The sequence below is a fragment of the Candoia aspera genome, chromosome 2 (genome assembly GCF_035149785.1).
Source record: "Candoia aspera isolate rCanAsp1 chromosome 2, rCanAsp1.hap2, whole genome shotgun sequence".
NCBI classification, from domain to species: Eukaryota; Metazoa; Chordata; class Lepidosauria; order Squamata; family Boidae; genus Candoia; species Candoia aspera.
The window spans coordinates 160195514-160211585 of record NC_086154.1 but is presented as its reverse complement, the minus strand read 5'-3'; the positions used below and the strand labels follow the sequence as shown (position 1 = coordinate 160211585).

Below are 16072 nucleotides of genomic sequence, written 5' to 3'. Positions count from 1 at the left end.
ACCCCACATGTTGTCCCTGATAGTTGACTTGAATTTCCTGCAAATGTTTTTACAGAAAACCAGCCAAACCCAACATTCAGTTACATGTGGAAATGAATTGTACTGAGCCATTTGGTTTGTTACTTGTTGATTAGGCAATTGTGCCACAGCTGACATGCTGCATGTTCGTTCTTCTGTATAATTGGCTTTCCACAAACCAAACTTAACCATGGTTTGTGGAATAAACCAAAATTGGCTGGATTCACAAAACGAACATAAAATCGGGTAGTACAAACCAGGTGAGTTCAGTTAACATGATAAATTACAGTCTAACATGACTGTCTACTGAAATATACATTGTTGTGGACATTCTGGAATGAATTGGGGAAAGAGGAATGCTGGAATGAAATTATGCTTTGCCAAAGTGAACTTTTTCTCTGAGGCAGCTGGCCTTATTAGGCAGTCCTTTGAAAAGAAAAATCTGGCCTTTTTTCCGTGGACTCTGCAGGGTTCAGTTTACTGAGAATGAATGGGTTAACTGCCTTGTTCACATGACATGAGTGGATCCCTGGCATTATAGGGTGGATGGACTAATAGTTCATGTGGGTGGGAATTTATGTCTCCACCCTTTTCCTCTACTTTTGGCTTCCTGTTTTATAAGGAACTTGGATTGCCAGGCACGGAAGTTTAACTCTCTTCCCTTTTTGGAAGAGGTGCCAGAGGTCACGCAGCCAGGGGCCCACTCTGCAAATGTAAGGGGCAAGCTGACCAAACTATGATCCCACTGGGGTTCTTTCAAGTTTTAGTTGTTACGGTAAGTGGAAAGTTAAGGCAAACAGCTTTGGAGGCTGAAGGAGAAAGTGAAAATGTGGGGGATATGGTCATAAAGGCAGAAGGAGAAAATTAGTTACTACTGGATTTGATTTGTAATTATTTTGGATGTGCTCATCTGAATTGGATGGTTTTTGTGGGCCAAGCATAAATAATGGAATTGTAGCAGATACAGGAGAGGATACTGATGTTAGATCACTTGGATAATAGTTGTCTCAATTTTGTGCTTGTTTACCTTTCTCTGACTGTTGATTGATTCTCCTTCCCTTGAAGATTTGGCAGCAGTATTCATAAAACTTTGCCTCTGGAAAAATAATTTTAGGGTTTGGGTCTTTTATTAGTTGGTGAGGACTTTCTGATGTGTATACAGGGTTGTTGTTGTTGTTTTTTGGCTTGGATAATGTGTTTTCATTCTCTAGTTCTATATTGTTAATACTATTTCAAGGAGCTGATTGTGTTAGAGATAAATGAGAATGTTTTTAGCCTGTTCATTACTATTAACAACTCCCTTAACACCCAGGAGGTATTCAAAATAGAGCAGAGTGGCTGCCACCGCCCACTTTCAAACAAATAAAAAAGGGGAGAATGATGAAGAAACAATTTCCACAGGAATCATATTTTGTTGTTTTCCCAGGGGGAAAAAATCCACTTCTTTTGAAAGTGCCCAAGATACAGATTTCCAGTCACAAACCAACCAAACTTATTAATCAGTTGCATAGGAATAAAGGGTATTGTTAGATTAAGACCCCAAAGCATTAACACATTAATAGCAGCAGCCCATATTCTGGAAAACTGCCCAGAACATTGATTTCCCACAGTACAGATTTCTTAAACTCTCTGCAGTTGTGGGCCACTAAATAAAGCATTTGAAAAAGGAGGGACCACCAATTAAATGCTCCTTGTCTGCATTTTTGTCTTTAAGAACATTGGAGTTCATACATTTGGCCAATAAAAATAACTAGCATTGTATCTATGTATGCCCTACTATCCCCTCCATTTCTAATGGCCTTTTAAAATTAAATTTTAAAATAAATTTTAAAATTTTTTTAGAAATAAATTTTAAATTTAATATTAAGTCTTTATTTGACACTTAATTATTTTAGGTGTCCCATTACTCTTAGCACATGTGTCAGCCTTGTGTGGTAGTCTAGTAAAATAAATTTTTACTACTAGTAAAATAAATGTTTCAACTATTTAGTAGGAGAATGTTTATACATGAGGTATTCCTTATAGATTTTGCTCTATTTGTCAACTGTTCTGCTGTTATTGCCTCACAACCTTGTATCATCTTTTAATTTTTATATATAGTTTCATCTTTTCAGAAACAAGTATAAACCATTCAGGCTGCAATAAAAATAGTTTTCTGTCTGATTTTCATTTGACCTTTCAAATATTGACTGAAGATTGATAAGCTTCACAAAAGACCATTCCACCATATCATATGCTTTAGTAGAATTTAATGAGCTGTAGGAATTTTAAGATTTTGACTAGAAATGTATGCGCATACATAATACTTAAAGCTTTCCTTATTGAATCAGTAGTTTGAAATCATGTTTGACTACATTTGTTTGACTACTTTTGTCCAATTTGATGTAATTTGGTGGCATGCTTCCATATTGTTTAGCAAAATCTGTAAATATGTTTGTGTCTTGTTAAATCCTATAGACCTATTTCTATTAAACAACATAGGTATCAGGGGACAAGTGAATTTATGTCTCAATACAAGTATGAAAGGGTAGAACTTTTGTTATGAAATCATGATGCACATTTCATTATTTTGGCATCATCATGGTTAGAAATGGACAGCTATGTTTAACAAAGCCCTTGTTCTTTACCTGGTTTTAGTATACTGTAACTGATATTTTAGATCTTCTCCATGATGCTGAATTTCTTCACCATCCAAAATACCACTGGACAAAATATCTGGGGAATAAGAACATCTTTATTTTTTAAATAGCATTCTGCTCTGGATCCATGCTCTTCTAATGTTTTGCTATACTGCATGTACCTCCTATTTGGGGGTGTGGGTAGCAATACATTGGTTTTCAAGAGAGACACTAGATTAGAGATTCTAGCTTGAATATAATCATATGAACATGCTTGGGATAAAACTATGCCTTTCTTTTGCTTGTGCCATGCTCACCAAAATGTGCAATATACTGAATGAATGTTATCCAAGAGACAAACATGACTGGGCTATTTGGAGATGGAATTAATGAAAATGATGAAAATGATGACTGCTTGAAACAATCAAGACTTTTTCTAAGCAAAAACTCAAATATGGGGTTAAAACAGTATATTTATGCGTACTGTAAATAAAAAGCATGATTGATTTGATTATTATATACTTACTCACAATATTTCTAGCCTGTCCCCAATAACAAGGGTTCTAGATGTAATACAACGAAATCATACCAGAAAGTATAACATATACATTCTTTTAAAAAAAATCATAGATGTTTCATAACTTAAACTATCCCAAGGATTGAATGCATGTAGAAACAGCAGTGCTTGGCTCATTTACAAAATGCCAATAGTGTAGAGGCCATCTATATTGCAAAGAATAGAGGCTGCTAATGAGAAGGCCTGTCATCTCATCCATGTCCCATGTACCTCTTGAGGAGGGAGACACCCCCAGTAGCCCTTCTCTTGATGACCATTTGGACAGATGAAGAAAAAGTGAGACAATTAATGAAGGCTGCAAGAATGATAAGTGGGACAAACTGTGCTTTTGTCAAAACCAAGAAATAGACATGAAAGAAAAGGAAGCATGAAAAAATGTTAGGTGGAATGATACTATGTATAAGAAAAAATCCATTTAAGATAATGATTGTTAGAAAAATGAGGATGAGAGGAATCTAGTAAATCCTGTTGCAAATAATTTTCTCTGCTGATTTCAAATTATAGTTCCTACTAATTAGAAATGGCAGACTTAGGTGAACCTGGGACCTTGTTTAAAGGCTGGGTGTGGTGGTGTGCATGATTAATGTACTTCAGTGGTTTAGAGTATAATCTTAACACTCCTTTACCATTATGTATGAACTGAACCCATCATGTTTTACTCAACAAACTATGGTTTGAATAATTCAATAGGTAAGAAATTATCTATTTCTTAGCATGAATTATAAACCCAGCTATAATTTCTAAGTAAAGGGAAGGGAATAGTTTGCTAGCTAAATGCTGAGAAATATTTGGAGTCAATTTGGGCAAGTGTTATTGTTGCCAAGTTATCCCTCTCTATGCCTAGTTATTGAGATTTGTTCAGAAAGACAGTTACAAAATAGAGGTGGGAAAACAATTGAAAGTACCTCCTACATTGTTTTGTCTGTTTCAGTAGCTCTATAAGCCACCTGAACTTTTTAAAGAACTCCATGGGAAGAGACCACTGTTCCTTACCTCCCTGAATGGTAATCAAAGGCATATCCATTATCCTCTTGTTCAAAAGGCTGCAGGGTTTTACTCTCTCTCTCTCTCTCTCTTTTTTTGCAGACATGTTCAGAACATGATTGTTGGTTAATGGTCAGTAAGCACTTGGATAAGAAGAATTCTGGAAGTTTTCAGGAAGGTCTTCATTTTTAGGCCCATTGATGGTACAACTGAGTTTTTGACAAACAGCTGTACTCTACTTAGTCCATTTTTAGTAGAAACCAATATGACATGACCCAGATCCACAGCATGAGGCCGGTGGTGAAGTAGTTGGCTTAAAGAAAAGAGAACACGACTTCTAGAGGCCCATCTGCCACATTAATAGTGTTAATAAGAATAGACAGAACAAGTTGTTTATGTTGGTGTAGGAGAACAGAGGGGTTTTTTTAATGTAGCCTTGAACAAGAGTTACTGTTTTCAAGCTGCTGGTAAGTTAGTAAAATATAAGAAGCTTGCTGAGAGTGATGTGTTTTCTGTTTCTCTGGAAAGGATCCTGTCAGATGTTTTCCTCAGATCGTTAATTTTTATATTAATAATTGTTAATTGTTCAAATAAGACTATTTACAATCTAAGAAGTTAAAAAGCAGTTAAAATGTTGTTTGGCCAGAAAAATCTGAAAAGAGTTTGGCAGTTATCTTAATATTCTAACTTATCACCTAGACAGTTGCATAGTTACATATGCTATTTTCAGACTGAACAATATGCTTACCAGAAGCAATGTTTTCCTTGCTTAGAAGGAAATAAGTTGAGTGGTTAATGTATAATGCTAAATTATGATGTGGTTCGTTTTCTTTGTGTTTAGTATGTTGTGTGGACTTGCTCAACAAAACATGGTTTAAATCATGGCTTAGTATGAGCTATGTAACAACTCATGGTACTGTAATCCAGTCTTATCCGATATGAACTAAAAGCCCATATAAATAAAAAAAGATAAGGAAGAGAAAACTTTTTACAGAACTTATGATCACAGTGTACTTGCCCTGGTTCACACCAGATTTAACTGATCTGCCTATTCTACTTTTGCATCCTGGGGCTCCATACAAGCTGTAATACAGTTTCCCATTTTCTTGTGTATTGCTGATGGATTAACTTTTTGTTAGATGGGTTAGTTGTAGAATATTAGGACAAATGTTGTATTTATTACATTGGAGGAGTGTTCTAGGTTTAAGCAGTCCATCTTTTTTTTCCTACAAATTGAATTTAATTTGTACTGGTCACTCAGAATAGTTTATGTGCTAATTGTTACAGTGTAATAGCCAGATTTGCCTATTGGAATTTGCAGAATCTTGTGCAATTCAACAAAAGCAAGTACAACGTACATGATAACTGCTTATTTTTATTGTCCTTTTTGTAATGTTCCACCCCTTATCTGAAAGACACCGTTATCAACAATCAATACTGTTCCTCTCACTTCAAGAGGATGTATTCTAGAATCCACTGCCTAAAAGGAATATGTCTTTGTGCAGGATCTAAATGGTTAAGAGATCATCAGTCTTTGAGGAAAATTATCTTACTTGTACTGCTGTTCTTCACAGGTAAATTTAATCCTGATTCAGTTGAAGACTGGGGAGTCCTTGGCAGTACCGCTCATCTCTGAGCCCCTGCAAATCCATGGGGCTTTAGCAGAGAAACATGCCTTAATTCACTCGGATAGAAGAGAAAGGAGAGAAGTAACATGCCAAGAAGGGTACCATCCTCACCCAAATGGAACTCACTGCTGTATTAAATGCCACATAGGTATTTCTCTAATTTATATTTTATTCATTCTGTTTGTATTTCATTATTTTCAGGATTCTTATTCCTGAAATATATTATCTTGTACTACTTCTTCTAAACTTCAACCCACATGCATAATACTCTGGAAAATACATCAGTAGAGAAAGAGTTTGTGGAAGTCTGGTAGCCCCTGTTAATATGTGAACATTTGTAGCTACTGACAGCTTTCTAGAGACGAAAGAATAGTGGTACCCTTCCTGTGTATATGTTACATAAGGGACAGGATTCTGTAAAGTAGCTCACTGTACATCTGTGACTGAGTTCACATATTGCATGAAAGCATAGTGTACTTTATTTGGTTACAACTGAATGTGAAAAGGGAGAACTCAGCCTGTGTGGTTTGTGAACAGTGTTTTATGGGTTAATATAAGGTGTGAACCTTGAATTTTGTGTTTTATTTTAAAACTGAATGGTAACAATTTGTATTAATATAAAACCAAGTCTTTGAAACTATGGAATGGCAGTGGAATTTAGAAATTTGAATAGTTTAGCATTTTCATTACATATTTATTTATGCAATTTATTAGCTGCCCATCTCACTTTTCCAAGCAACTCTAGGCAGTGTACAACAGGGTTAAAAAATTAATAAATATATTAAAAATATAAGAAATATATAAGTATATTTTTATTTTATTCCTTGGCTTTCTGCTCATGTTTGTGTTTTGCCTTTTTGCTTTTTTCTTTCTTTTGCTTGCTTTTAGTTCTTTTTTCAATTACTTTAGGGGTTTTTTTCTTTTTAAGCTTTTGGTTATTTATAACAGTTACACAGTGGATATATACAGTATATGTGTGTGTGCATGTGTGTTACTAGTTATTAGTGTTTAATGTTAAGAAAACTACAGTGCTTTAGAATTCAATAAATATTTTCTAAAGTGAAACAAAAAGGAGGAAATGTAATAGGCCTGAATAAAGATGGTCTGAACTTGGGGTCTGGATGGTTATGTACAGGGAAGTGAAAGTGTAGGCTTAATTATGAAAGTAAGGGCTAAAATGTATGTCAGGAAACATGAATTGCTTTTATATAGATTGTATGTATAAAAGCAGGAATCCTTAGATATGTTACACTTCAATGAATGGCAGTAATAAAAGAACCAAGATGAATTTAAAGGAAAATTGTGCAACATTTTGAATGAATGCTAGAAAAAAGTTTTTTGTTAGCTGGACATGAATAGGTAGGTGAGACAAAAGAGAAGAGTGAAAAGGATTAGGCTATTGAAAACTCAAGAATGAATGAGTATTGTGACTGTTGTTGACTATTTGCTTAGAAAAAGGTCTGTCATTTTGGAATATACAGTTTAAGCAGGAGGGTATTGATACATATGTAAGAGAAATGAATATAAATCTAAAAGGAATTAAGTCTAAAAGTGCAAAGGATCTAAGGGTGATGAGAGGTTCTGATCAGGGACTGATCATTATTTAGTTGTGTTAGGAGTGGATTTTGTGCAGGGAAATGAAAGTAGAGCAACTGCAGGAAGAAAATTCTGTAGGAAAAAGTATTAGAAGACAGATTAATCTCCTAACAGAATGAATGGAAACTGGATGTAAAAGAGGACATGGAAACTGCTTAGAAAAGAGTGAAATGGAGTGCCACAGAAGTGTGTGGAGTTACTAATGGAAAGAATGAAAAAGGATAATTGATGGTGTGAAGTTAAAGTCGCTGTGCATGAGAAAAAAGTGCACAGAAGAGGAGGATTACTACAAAAAATAAGTATGAAAGATACTGTATAATGTTTGTACAGAGGAAAAATAATTGCAAAGAATGCAATCAAAGAGATCAAGAAATCATTGAGATTAAACGAGGTTGAGAAAATACAGAACAGTTTTGATGAAAATAAAAAATGGTTTTGAAAGTGGGCGAAAATGTGGAGAACCACAGAGACGACTTTGGAGAAACTATGTGGTGACAGTTACAAAAACATGTTTTAATCCTGGGAAATGTAGAAAACATTAGGAAGTAACTCAAACTGATTCTTCCTTAACTCCCTGGGGCATAAGATGGAGAGGGAAAACACAGTGAGGGTTTCAAGTTTCTGTGACTTTGTCAATACATAGAATTCTACCACTCTTGTGCAGTCTGTTTCTTAACTTGGTCTACCTCAGATGGTTTACAGTAAAGAGCCTTAAGAGGAGTCTCCCAAAGAAAATAAAAATAAGAGTGATTACTAGGGCAAGGATTTCTATGACATGTCATGTTTTTTCTGGAACCTTTATTTGAATTTATAAGTAAATTAAAACGTGTTTTAGAGTAATCTGGTGAGAATTAGATGCTTTTTATTTTGCCTGAAAAGTCATATTTTGACTTTTTAAAGGTGTTATGTCATATTTCTGCTTAATTTTGTAACAAACATCATATTTTGGTCATTGGCAACCTCCTGATAAGCCAGCAAGTTCAAGCCAGCAAAGAATGTGAGAATTTGCCTGTTTTTTTTCTTTTTCTTATTTGCTCCCCAACTCAGGGAGGTGTGTGTGTGTGTGAGAGAGAGAGAGAGAGAGAGGAGTGGAACAAAGGCTTCTCCCCTACAAGGCCTGAAAAAAAAGGTGAGAATTTGCCTGTTTTGTTTTCTTTTTCTTATTTGGTCCCCAACTCAGGGCTGTGTGTGTGTGTGTAAGAGAGGGAGAGCAACCTTTTTTAAAATGACTTCAGCAGGCAGAGGCTTCTCCCCTGATCAGGCCTGAAAAGAAGAGTGAGAATTTGCCTTTTTTTTTCTCATTTGCTCCCCAACTCAGGTGTGTGTGTGTTCGAGGTGGTGGAGTCACGTGAGAGCTGCAGTCTGCTTTCAACATGCCTAAAAGTAGATGTTCAGCAAGTGTGAAATTACAGCGTCTTGTTCAAGAATTTGGGGAGCGGATTTTCAGTAGTGACGGTGATATTTCGTTTTGTAAATTGTGTGAAGTGGTAAGGTATTGGCCCAAAAGTGTTTTAATATTCAACATTGTGACACCGCAAAACACAAGAGTTGTTTAGCAAGATTTACTTTCCCTGAGAACAGGCAACGTCTCCTTTTCGAGAGAGCTGCTTCTTCAACTGCAGGTTCATCAAATACCCAGTCAGAATTTTGTAAGGATCTCTGTACAATGATGGTTACTTCAAATATTCCCTTAAGGAAATTAGGTAGTGGTAGCCTCAGGCATTTTTTGGAGAAGTACACCAGTCACCCAATTCCAAATGAATCAACTGTAAGGAAAAATTACATCTCTGCCTGCTATGAAGATGTGTTAGAAAAGATAAGATCTGCTGTTGACAACAATAAGATACGGGTTTCAATAGATGAAACAAGTGATGTAAACAAGATACGTAGCCAATGTTATTATTGGCACTCTGAAATGTGACAAGCCTGGTGAAGTATTTCTTCTAACATGTGAAACTCTACAAAAAGTAAACAATTCCATTATTGCTATGCTCTTTGAGGATTCTATGAAACTACTCTGGCCAGATGGTGTAAAGGGGGAAATATCCTTCTCTTTGTAACAGATGCCGCTCCATACATGACTAAAGCAGCCAAAGGACTTAAACTTCATTATCCAAAAATGACCCATATCACATGCCTTGCACACGGTTTACACAGAGTGGCCGAAGAGATTCGAAGCAACTATCCTGATGTCGTATAAGATAATTTTGAATGGGAAAAAAATGTTCATTAAAGCTCTACTTCGAGTACAAAAGTTCAAAGAAATTGCTCCTACTTTGGCTTTCCCTCCCCAACCTGTCGTGACACGTTGGGGGACTTGGCTGGATGCGGCTATGTATTATTTCACAAATCATGCTTCCTTGCAGTGGATAGTTAAAGAATTTGACTGTTGTGAATCTTCCTCCATCAAGATTGTGCAAGATTCCTTTTCTGAAACCTTGGCTGGAAACTTAGCATGTATAGGATCTAACTTCAGTGGATTATCAAGAGCAATCACCTGCCTTGAAACTGTAGGAATGGAACTTAGTGATGCACTGAACATTGTAAAACAAAGTGAAAGTGATTTAAAGGAAGCAAAGGGGAAAGTGGCTGAAAAAATTAGTGATAAACTGCAAAGAGTGCTGCAATCTAATCTGGGTTATACAACACTTTGCAAAATAAATAACGTTCTAAATGGACTCAAAGCAAAATTTGAAGACTTCGAGCCAGAATTTTCTCCAGATGAGTTTGCTTTTTTCAAATTTGTTCCTATAATCTCTTATGATGTCAAACAGAGTTTCTCCAGATACAAGAACATACTGGTGGACAACAGAAGGAGTTTTGAATTTGATAATCTCAGGATACATGTGGTCATCCAATGCAATTCTGCTGTTAATGAAAACTAATCCAGGGATGACCATTTTACTCTCAAAATGTTCATTTGATTCCTTCAATACTAGTACTTCTGCACTGGAAGTGAAGAATAAACCTTTTATGCTTATGTGTGTGTGTGTGTGTAAGCACAGATTTTTAAAAATTGCTAATTTCAGAAAAATTGCAAAGTCTTATTTTTGCTTTAAAAGTTGTATGTTTGGTTTAATTGGTCATATTTAAATGGTTCTAAGGTCATAAATGCTTGCATATTTCTAACTTTTTTAGGTCTGTTTTTAAGAAAAACGGAAATCACAAATATAATGATATTTGAGCTGTTGGAGGTGAGAAAGGAATTTCTCTGTTAGACAGAAATCAGCATTTGAAGGAAGACTGGGACTGAGCTGTTTGATGTTAGAAAGGAATGTTTATGTTAGAGAGAAATCAGCATTGTAAGAAGGGGCGGGTACTGAGGGTTTTTTTGTGGTAGTGTTTACGAGGGCTTTCTTCAGACTGATCTTTGTACCTGAACTGATCACTGTATTAATAAAGAGCTATTTCATATTCCTTCATGGCTTATGACTGAGAGACTCTGGATTGATTACTGAAGACCAGGCTCATCACAGTGCTAGAGTTAATGCCCTTTCGAATTTGGAGACAGTTATATAATGTAAATATCTTGCTGGCTTATGAAAATGGGCTTGACTGCTCAAGAAAACGTTCTTAGGTAGAGCAGACAGGTCCTGTTGGACTTCCAGATCTTTGATACGTGGTTTAAATGCACTAAGTGCATGCTCATAGCCCATTATGAGGAACACCTCCCTGGAGAAGCCAAGTTGTTGCAGTTTTTGTGAAATAGTCCTAGACTGCTATAATACAAGTCCATGCTCCTCTTTCGACTTTAGACAGCCCTGCCTCCCTCCTTAATACTACATTTGGAATGCAGGGGGCTACCTTAGGAATTTGGATTGAACCCTTTCCAGAGGAGTAAAGGAAGGGTAAGGTCCTAGCTGGGCACCAAAGAGTAGTTGTACCTGAGCCTTCAGTGCTGCTGGGATATGCTGTGCTCCACTGGTAAAATGAAAGGATTGAATTGCGGCCACTGTTTTTTGAGCATTTTGCATGGCATAGTTTTGATGTGCACTGCATTTAGTAGAACTATGGAAAACCATGCCCAAGTATTTAAAGGATTTTACTTTAATCCAAAATTGACAAGTGCTTGTCTATACTAAAAAATGTAAGTGCATAAGACTCCCTTGGAACAGTGAACGAGTATGCTGCTTCAGAGTCAGATTTACTCCTAGAGAGTGAAAAAAGCAACTAAGTACTATGATGAGATGATGTTAAATCCAACTGGATTCCAACCAGAAATCTTCACTGGCTGCAAATTTGGATATTAATTCGGATGATCCAAATTTAGATTTCATTATATAATCTTTAAAAGTTGACTCCTTGTATGGATACAGTTGCTCAAACAGTCATAATCATATTAATAACAATTTCTGAAGAACTGGACAGTCAAAAAGTTGTTAGAAGGTATTAATAAGATAAATCAGAAAGGCAGCAGCAGCACTTTGAAGTTTGCTCAGGCACAGAAAACCAGATAGGCTGTCTCAGTGGATTCTGCTGACTTGTGTCAAAGCAGGAACCATAAGTGACCAATCACCTACTCTATTAAGATAGTTTTACTGTGTAACTGTGTAGTAACAACCTACACAGATTTTGCTAACAATTTATATTTGAAGTGCTGGAGGAAAACAAACCATACTTCACTCCTTATCTCAGATTTTACATAGTTCTCTGCATAATATTGACTTGTCCTATTACGAATCCCTTCCCAGCAAATCACCCACAAGAAGACTTTTGTCTGTCTTTTGCCAATTTACTATTCCACTGTACCTATTCCATTGTATTAAACATCTGGCCAAATTTCCAGCTAATTGGATAACACTTAAAGGCTTGGATAATCCAGAAGTTGTCACCAGTGTCAACACTGATGTCTCATAGCCTCAGAAACCCTAGACTTAGCAAATAAGGAAGAACTTACCCTGACTCAGATACAGACAACAACAAATGATAATTCTAACTAATTGTACCAGGCAAGACTTCAGGCAGTGGAACAAAGACTAGTGGACCTGCAGACGCTCCTCTTTATTAGAAAATGAGTCATTGCACCTCCCTTCCTCTCTAGGCTCCTGTACAAGAAGGATGTCACATTGATTCAACTTACTGATAAGCCAATTACTTTGGGGTATAACATACTGTAGAGAGAACTTCTGTGATCATTGATGACACCTGCCTGAAGAACTCCAACCAGGCAATCTTTTTAATCTCAGAAAGCAGACTGATTCCCATCTCAGCACTGCTCTCTAGCATGCATTTTACGGTCTTGAAGATGCTCCATTTGTTAGGTGTATCATTCATCATTATTTATTTATTTCATTTATAAAATAAATAAATAAATATGATTTGCTGTTTTTACAAGGGTCTTGGCTGCCTGAAGATCCTTTTCTCAATAGTTTTGCAGCGTTCTCATTAAGAGTGCTCCTGATCCTGGGAAAGGCATGCTCTGTGGAGGTCTGCTCTGCTTATCTCTACAGTATGGCAATCTAGGCTACAATTGCCGTCTTTCCATCATGCAAGCACAACACAATCCTGTAACAGCCAAGATTGGTGCAATTTATTTGTTGTCGATAAATGTTTATATACCACCACTTTGTCAGTCTCCATGGATTAAATCCACGTGGACCAATTTGAAATGTATATAAAATTCCTTCAGTGCTCTTATGAAGCACTGATCACTACAAATGGCGATCACATGATTGCAGTGCACTTGGCAACTGGTCGTAAATGTGAGCCGGTTGCCAAGCACCCGAAATGCCGTCATGTGATCATGGGGGGGTGCGATGTTTCACGACGGCCGGAAGTGCTTTACAGGCTGTAAAGCACCCATTCCAAGGCTGTTGTAACTTTGAATGGTCGTTAAGCGACCGATCATTAAGCAAGGACTACCTGTATCTACCGTGAGGACTACCTGTATCTACTGTTCACAGGTTTTCTTCATAAGAAAAATCTTATGAAGCACTGAAGACTTTTTTGATGAACTTTTTTGAAGACTTTTAATGCAAGACGGGAGAGGGATTATAGTTCTACAATAATCCTGTGATAATGAAGTAATCTTTCCTGACAATTTAAGGACTAAACAACTAATTGTGCTGGCTTGTTTTGGCCCAAACATTTGACATGCTCAATTTGTATTATCATTATCATTTTATCCTTTTCAGGGGGGGTCAGCTCAAAGCACAGACCTATTAATGGTGCTACAGCAGATTTTCCCACTGGGCATACCTATTTGTCTGGATTTAGGATCTCCATGATTGACTATATAGCTATATGGTCTTTTCACTGCAGTGTTAATAGTCTCAGTATTCAAAGTGGTTTACCTGAATTAAGGAAGTTTAATTGGGCAAGCTACGTTCATGAAAAACAAAGAAGAAATGATGTTGCTTTTATAGCTAGGAAGGGTATAGCAAGAACAGTACTTGGCTACAATGCAATCAATGCCTGAATGTCATGATCGCCGGTGCGATGTTGGCGACATCACAACGGCTTGCATGACAAAGCACGGAGGCTTGCTAATGACTGGAGAGGGATGGGCGATAAAACAGGACAAAGACAGTAATGGGTCTAGGAGATCTACAAGCCCTCATCGCCCGGTAATCAGCAATTAACACCATTAGCAAGGAGAAGATCAGGGCAAAGATCGGAAGGGCGCGTCCGGACGCTTTCAAGGAATTCTGAAGCCTAATCGCCCGGTAACGAGCCATTACGCCGCAGAAAGAAAGACGGAGCAATGCCCGAGGCGATTGGGGCTGGACGACCTCTCACCTAGCAAGCATGGATGGCCGGTCACCCTGTGGAACTCGTGGGGCACATCCGGGGAATGTGGGGGTGGAGCGCTATTTGGCGCGAGGCTATTTAGTTCAGCTTTTGGCGCGCTTCTCTCACTCTCAGCTTTCTACTGGCGTGCACTCTATTCTGAATAAAAGCCAGAACTTAACTTTGTTTATAGTCTGAGTCTTCTATTTAGCTTAGGCACTCCTCACACTGAATAATATTGATTAGTTTTTGTGGACAAGCCTTTAATATGACACCCAGGTCTATGCTCCAACCACCCATACAAAAGAAGAAGAGGTGGATGACTTCTAGGATCAAGCTCAATTTGAAATCGACAGAACATGCAGGCAAGATGTGCTGCTTGTGACTGGTGACTGGAATGCCAAAGTTGGAAACATGAAAGAGGAAAATGTAGTTGGATTGTATGGCTTAGGAAACTGAAATGGAGCAGGAGACCAACTTATCTATTTCTGTCACTCCAATTGTCCTGTCTCAGGCCAAGCACATACAAATACACAAAGAGGTATTTGCAAACTTTTACTAGGTGAGTGTTTAAGCAGTAGCAAGCAGCAAGGGAAGGTTATATGCAAACGCACACAGACACACAAAAGCAACCAAATCCCCACAAGTCCAAATCCAAGGAGCAGGCACAAGAGTAGTCAGGCATATCCAGGGTCCAAAGCATCAGTGAGGACATCAGCCGGTCCGGTTCAGAGTCACAATCACATGGGTTCAAGTCCAAAGGCAAGGCGTGCAGAGTCTGGGTTTGTGAACGGTTGTTTCCAGCAAGAGGTTCGAGCTCATAGCTCTTCTTAAATAAGAGCAGTCCTGGTGTGGCTCATTTAGGAGGGCAAGGCTCCTTCCTAGCAAGTAGCCTCACTGGATTCCTTTGCTCTGCTTTTTTTTCTGCTTGCCAGGCTCTTGCATTGGAAGGGAGTAGTAATTCCGTGCCTTCATTTTGAGAGAGCGGTGGCAGCTGTTTCTGCTGATTGCTGGCCAGCCCTGGCTCCTCTGCCTGCTCAGGCAGCTGTTCATCTGGTGAATCTGGAGCTGATTGCTCATTATCTAAGGTGACTTCTGGAGTTGGTTGTTATTCTTCATCTGAAGATTCTGACTCCGAATCTGAGCCCACCATGACACCAATGATTTCTTTATAGTTAACACTGTCTTTAAACAACCAAAACAATACATGGACATCATCAGATGGAGTATATAGAATCCAATTGACTAAGTCCAGGTGCTGACTGTGGAACGGATCATGAACTGCTCATGTGCAGGCTCCAAGTTAAGCTAAAGAAGAAAAAGAAAGCCAGTTTCCATGATATGATATTGAACATTTTCAAGGAGAATATCAGGAATCATTTAGAAGTCCTGGACCTCATTGATAGAGAACCAGAGGAATTATGGAATGAATTGAAAGAAGTCATTAAGGATGAATGTGAAAAGAGACTGCCAAAAAACAATGAAAGAAAAGAGAGCAAAGTGGATGTCAGAACAAACTGTGGAAATTACCAAGAAGAGAAGACAAAGCCAAAAAAGACAAAAATCTCAGAAAGGAACTTAACAAAGAGTTTCAGAGAGCTGTTAGAAGGGACAAGAAGCAGCATCTGTAAAGACGCTGACAATAGAAACTGACACGGAAAAACAAGGAAAGTCTTTCAAAGATCTCTGAACTCAGAAGGAGGTTCCATCCTTGAATTGGTACGCTAAAGGACGTCAGTGGACAGATAGTAACTGATTCAAAGCAGATCAAAGGAAGATGGAGAGTACACTGAAACGCTATATGGTACAGATGTCAACATCTAAGATACCTTAGAAGATATTCCTTACTTACTGTCATGGGGGCTCGGAGTCCATGGGGGGTTTGGGCTCGGTGTCTGTCCTAACAACCAGGAAACACACTG

At 37.7% G+C, this 16072-nt stretch overlaps 1 protein-coding gene across 1 annotated transcript in view; it reads left to right on the top strand.

The window, feature by feature from the left end:
- Positions 1–625: 625 nt before the first annotated feature.
- LOC134491093 (tumor necrosis factor receptor superfamily member 1A-like) overlaps positions 626–16072 on the top strand; it is a 38776-nt gene continuing 23329 nt past the window's right edge. The window contains exons 1-2 of the mRNA XM_063294616.1: positions 626–793; positions 5772–5973. Of these exons, the coding sequence (XP_063150686.1) occupies positions 755–793; positions 5772–5973 (241 nt within the window). The 5' untranslated portion in view covers positions 626–754. The remainder of the gene's footprint in view (positions 794–5771; positions 5974–16072) is intronic.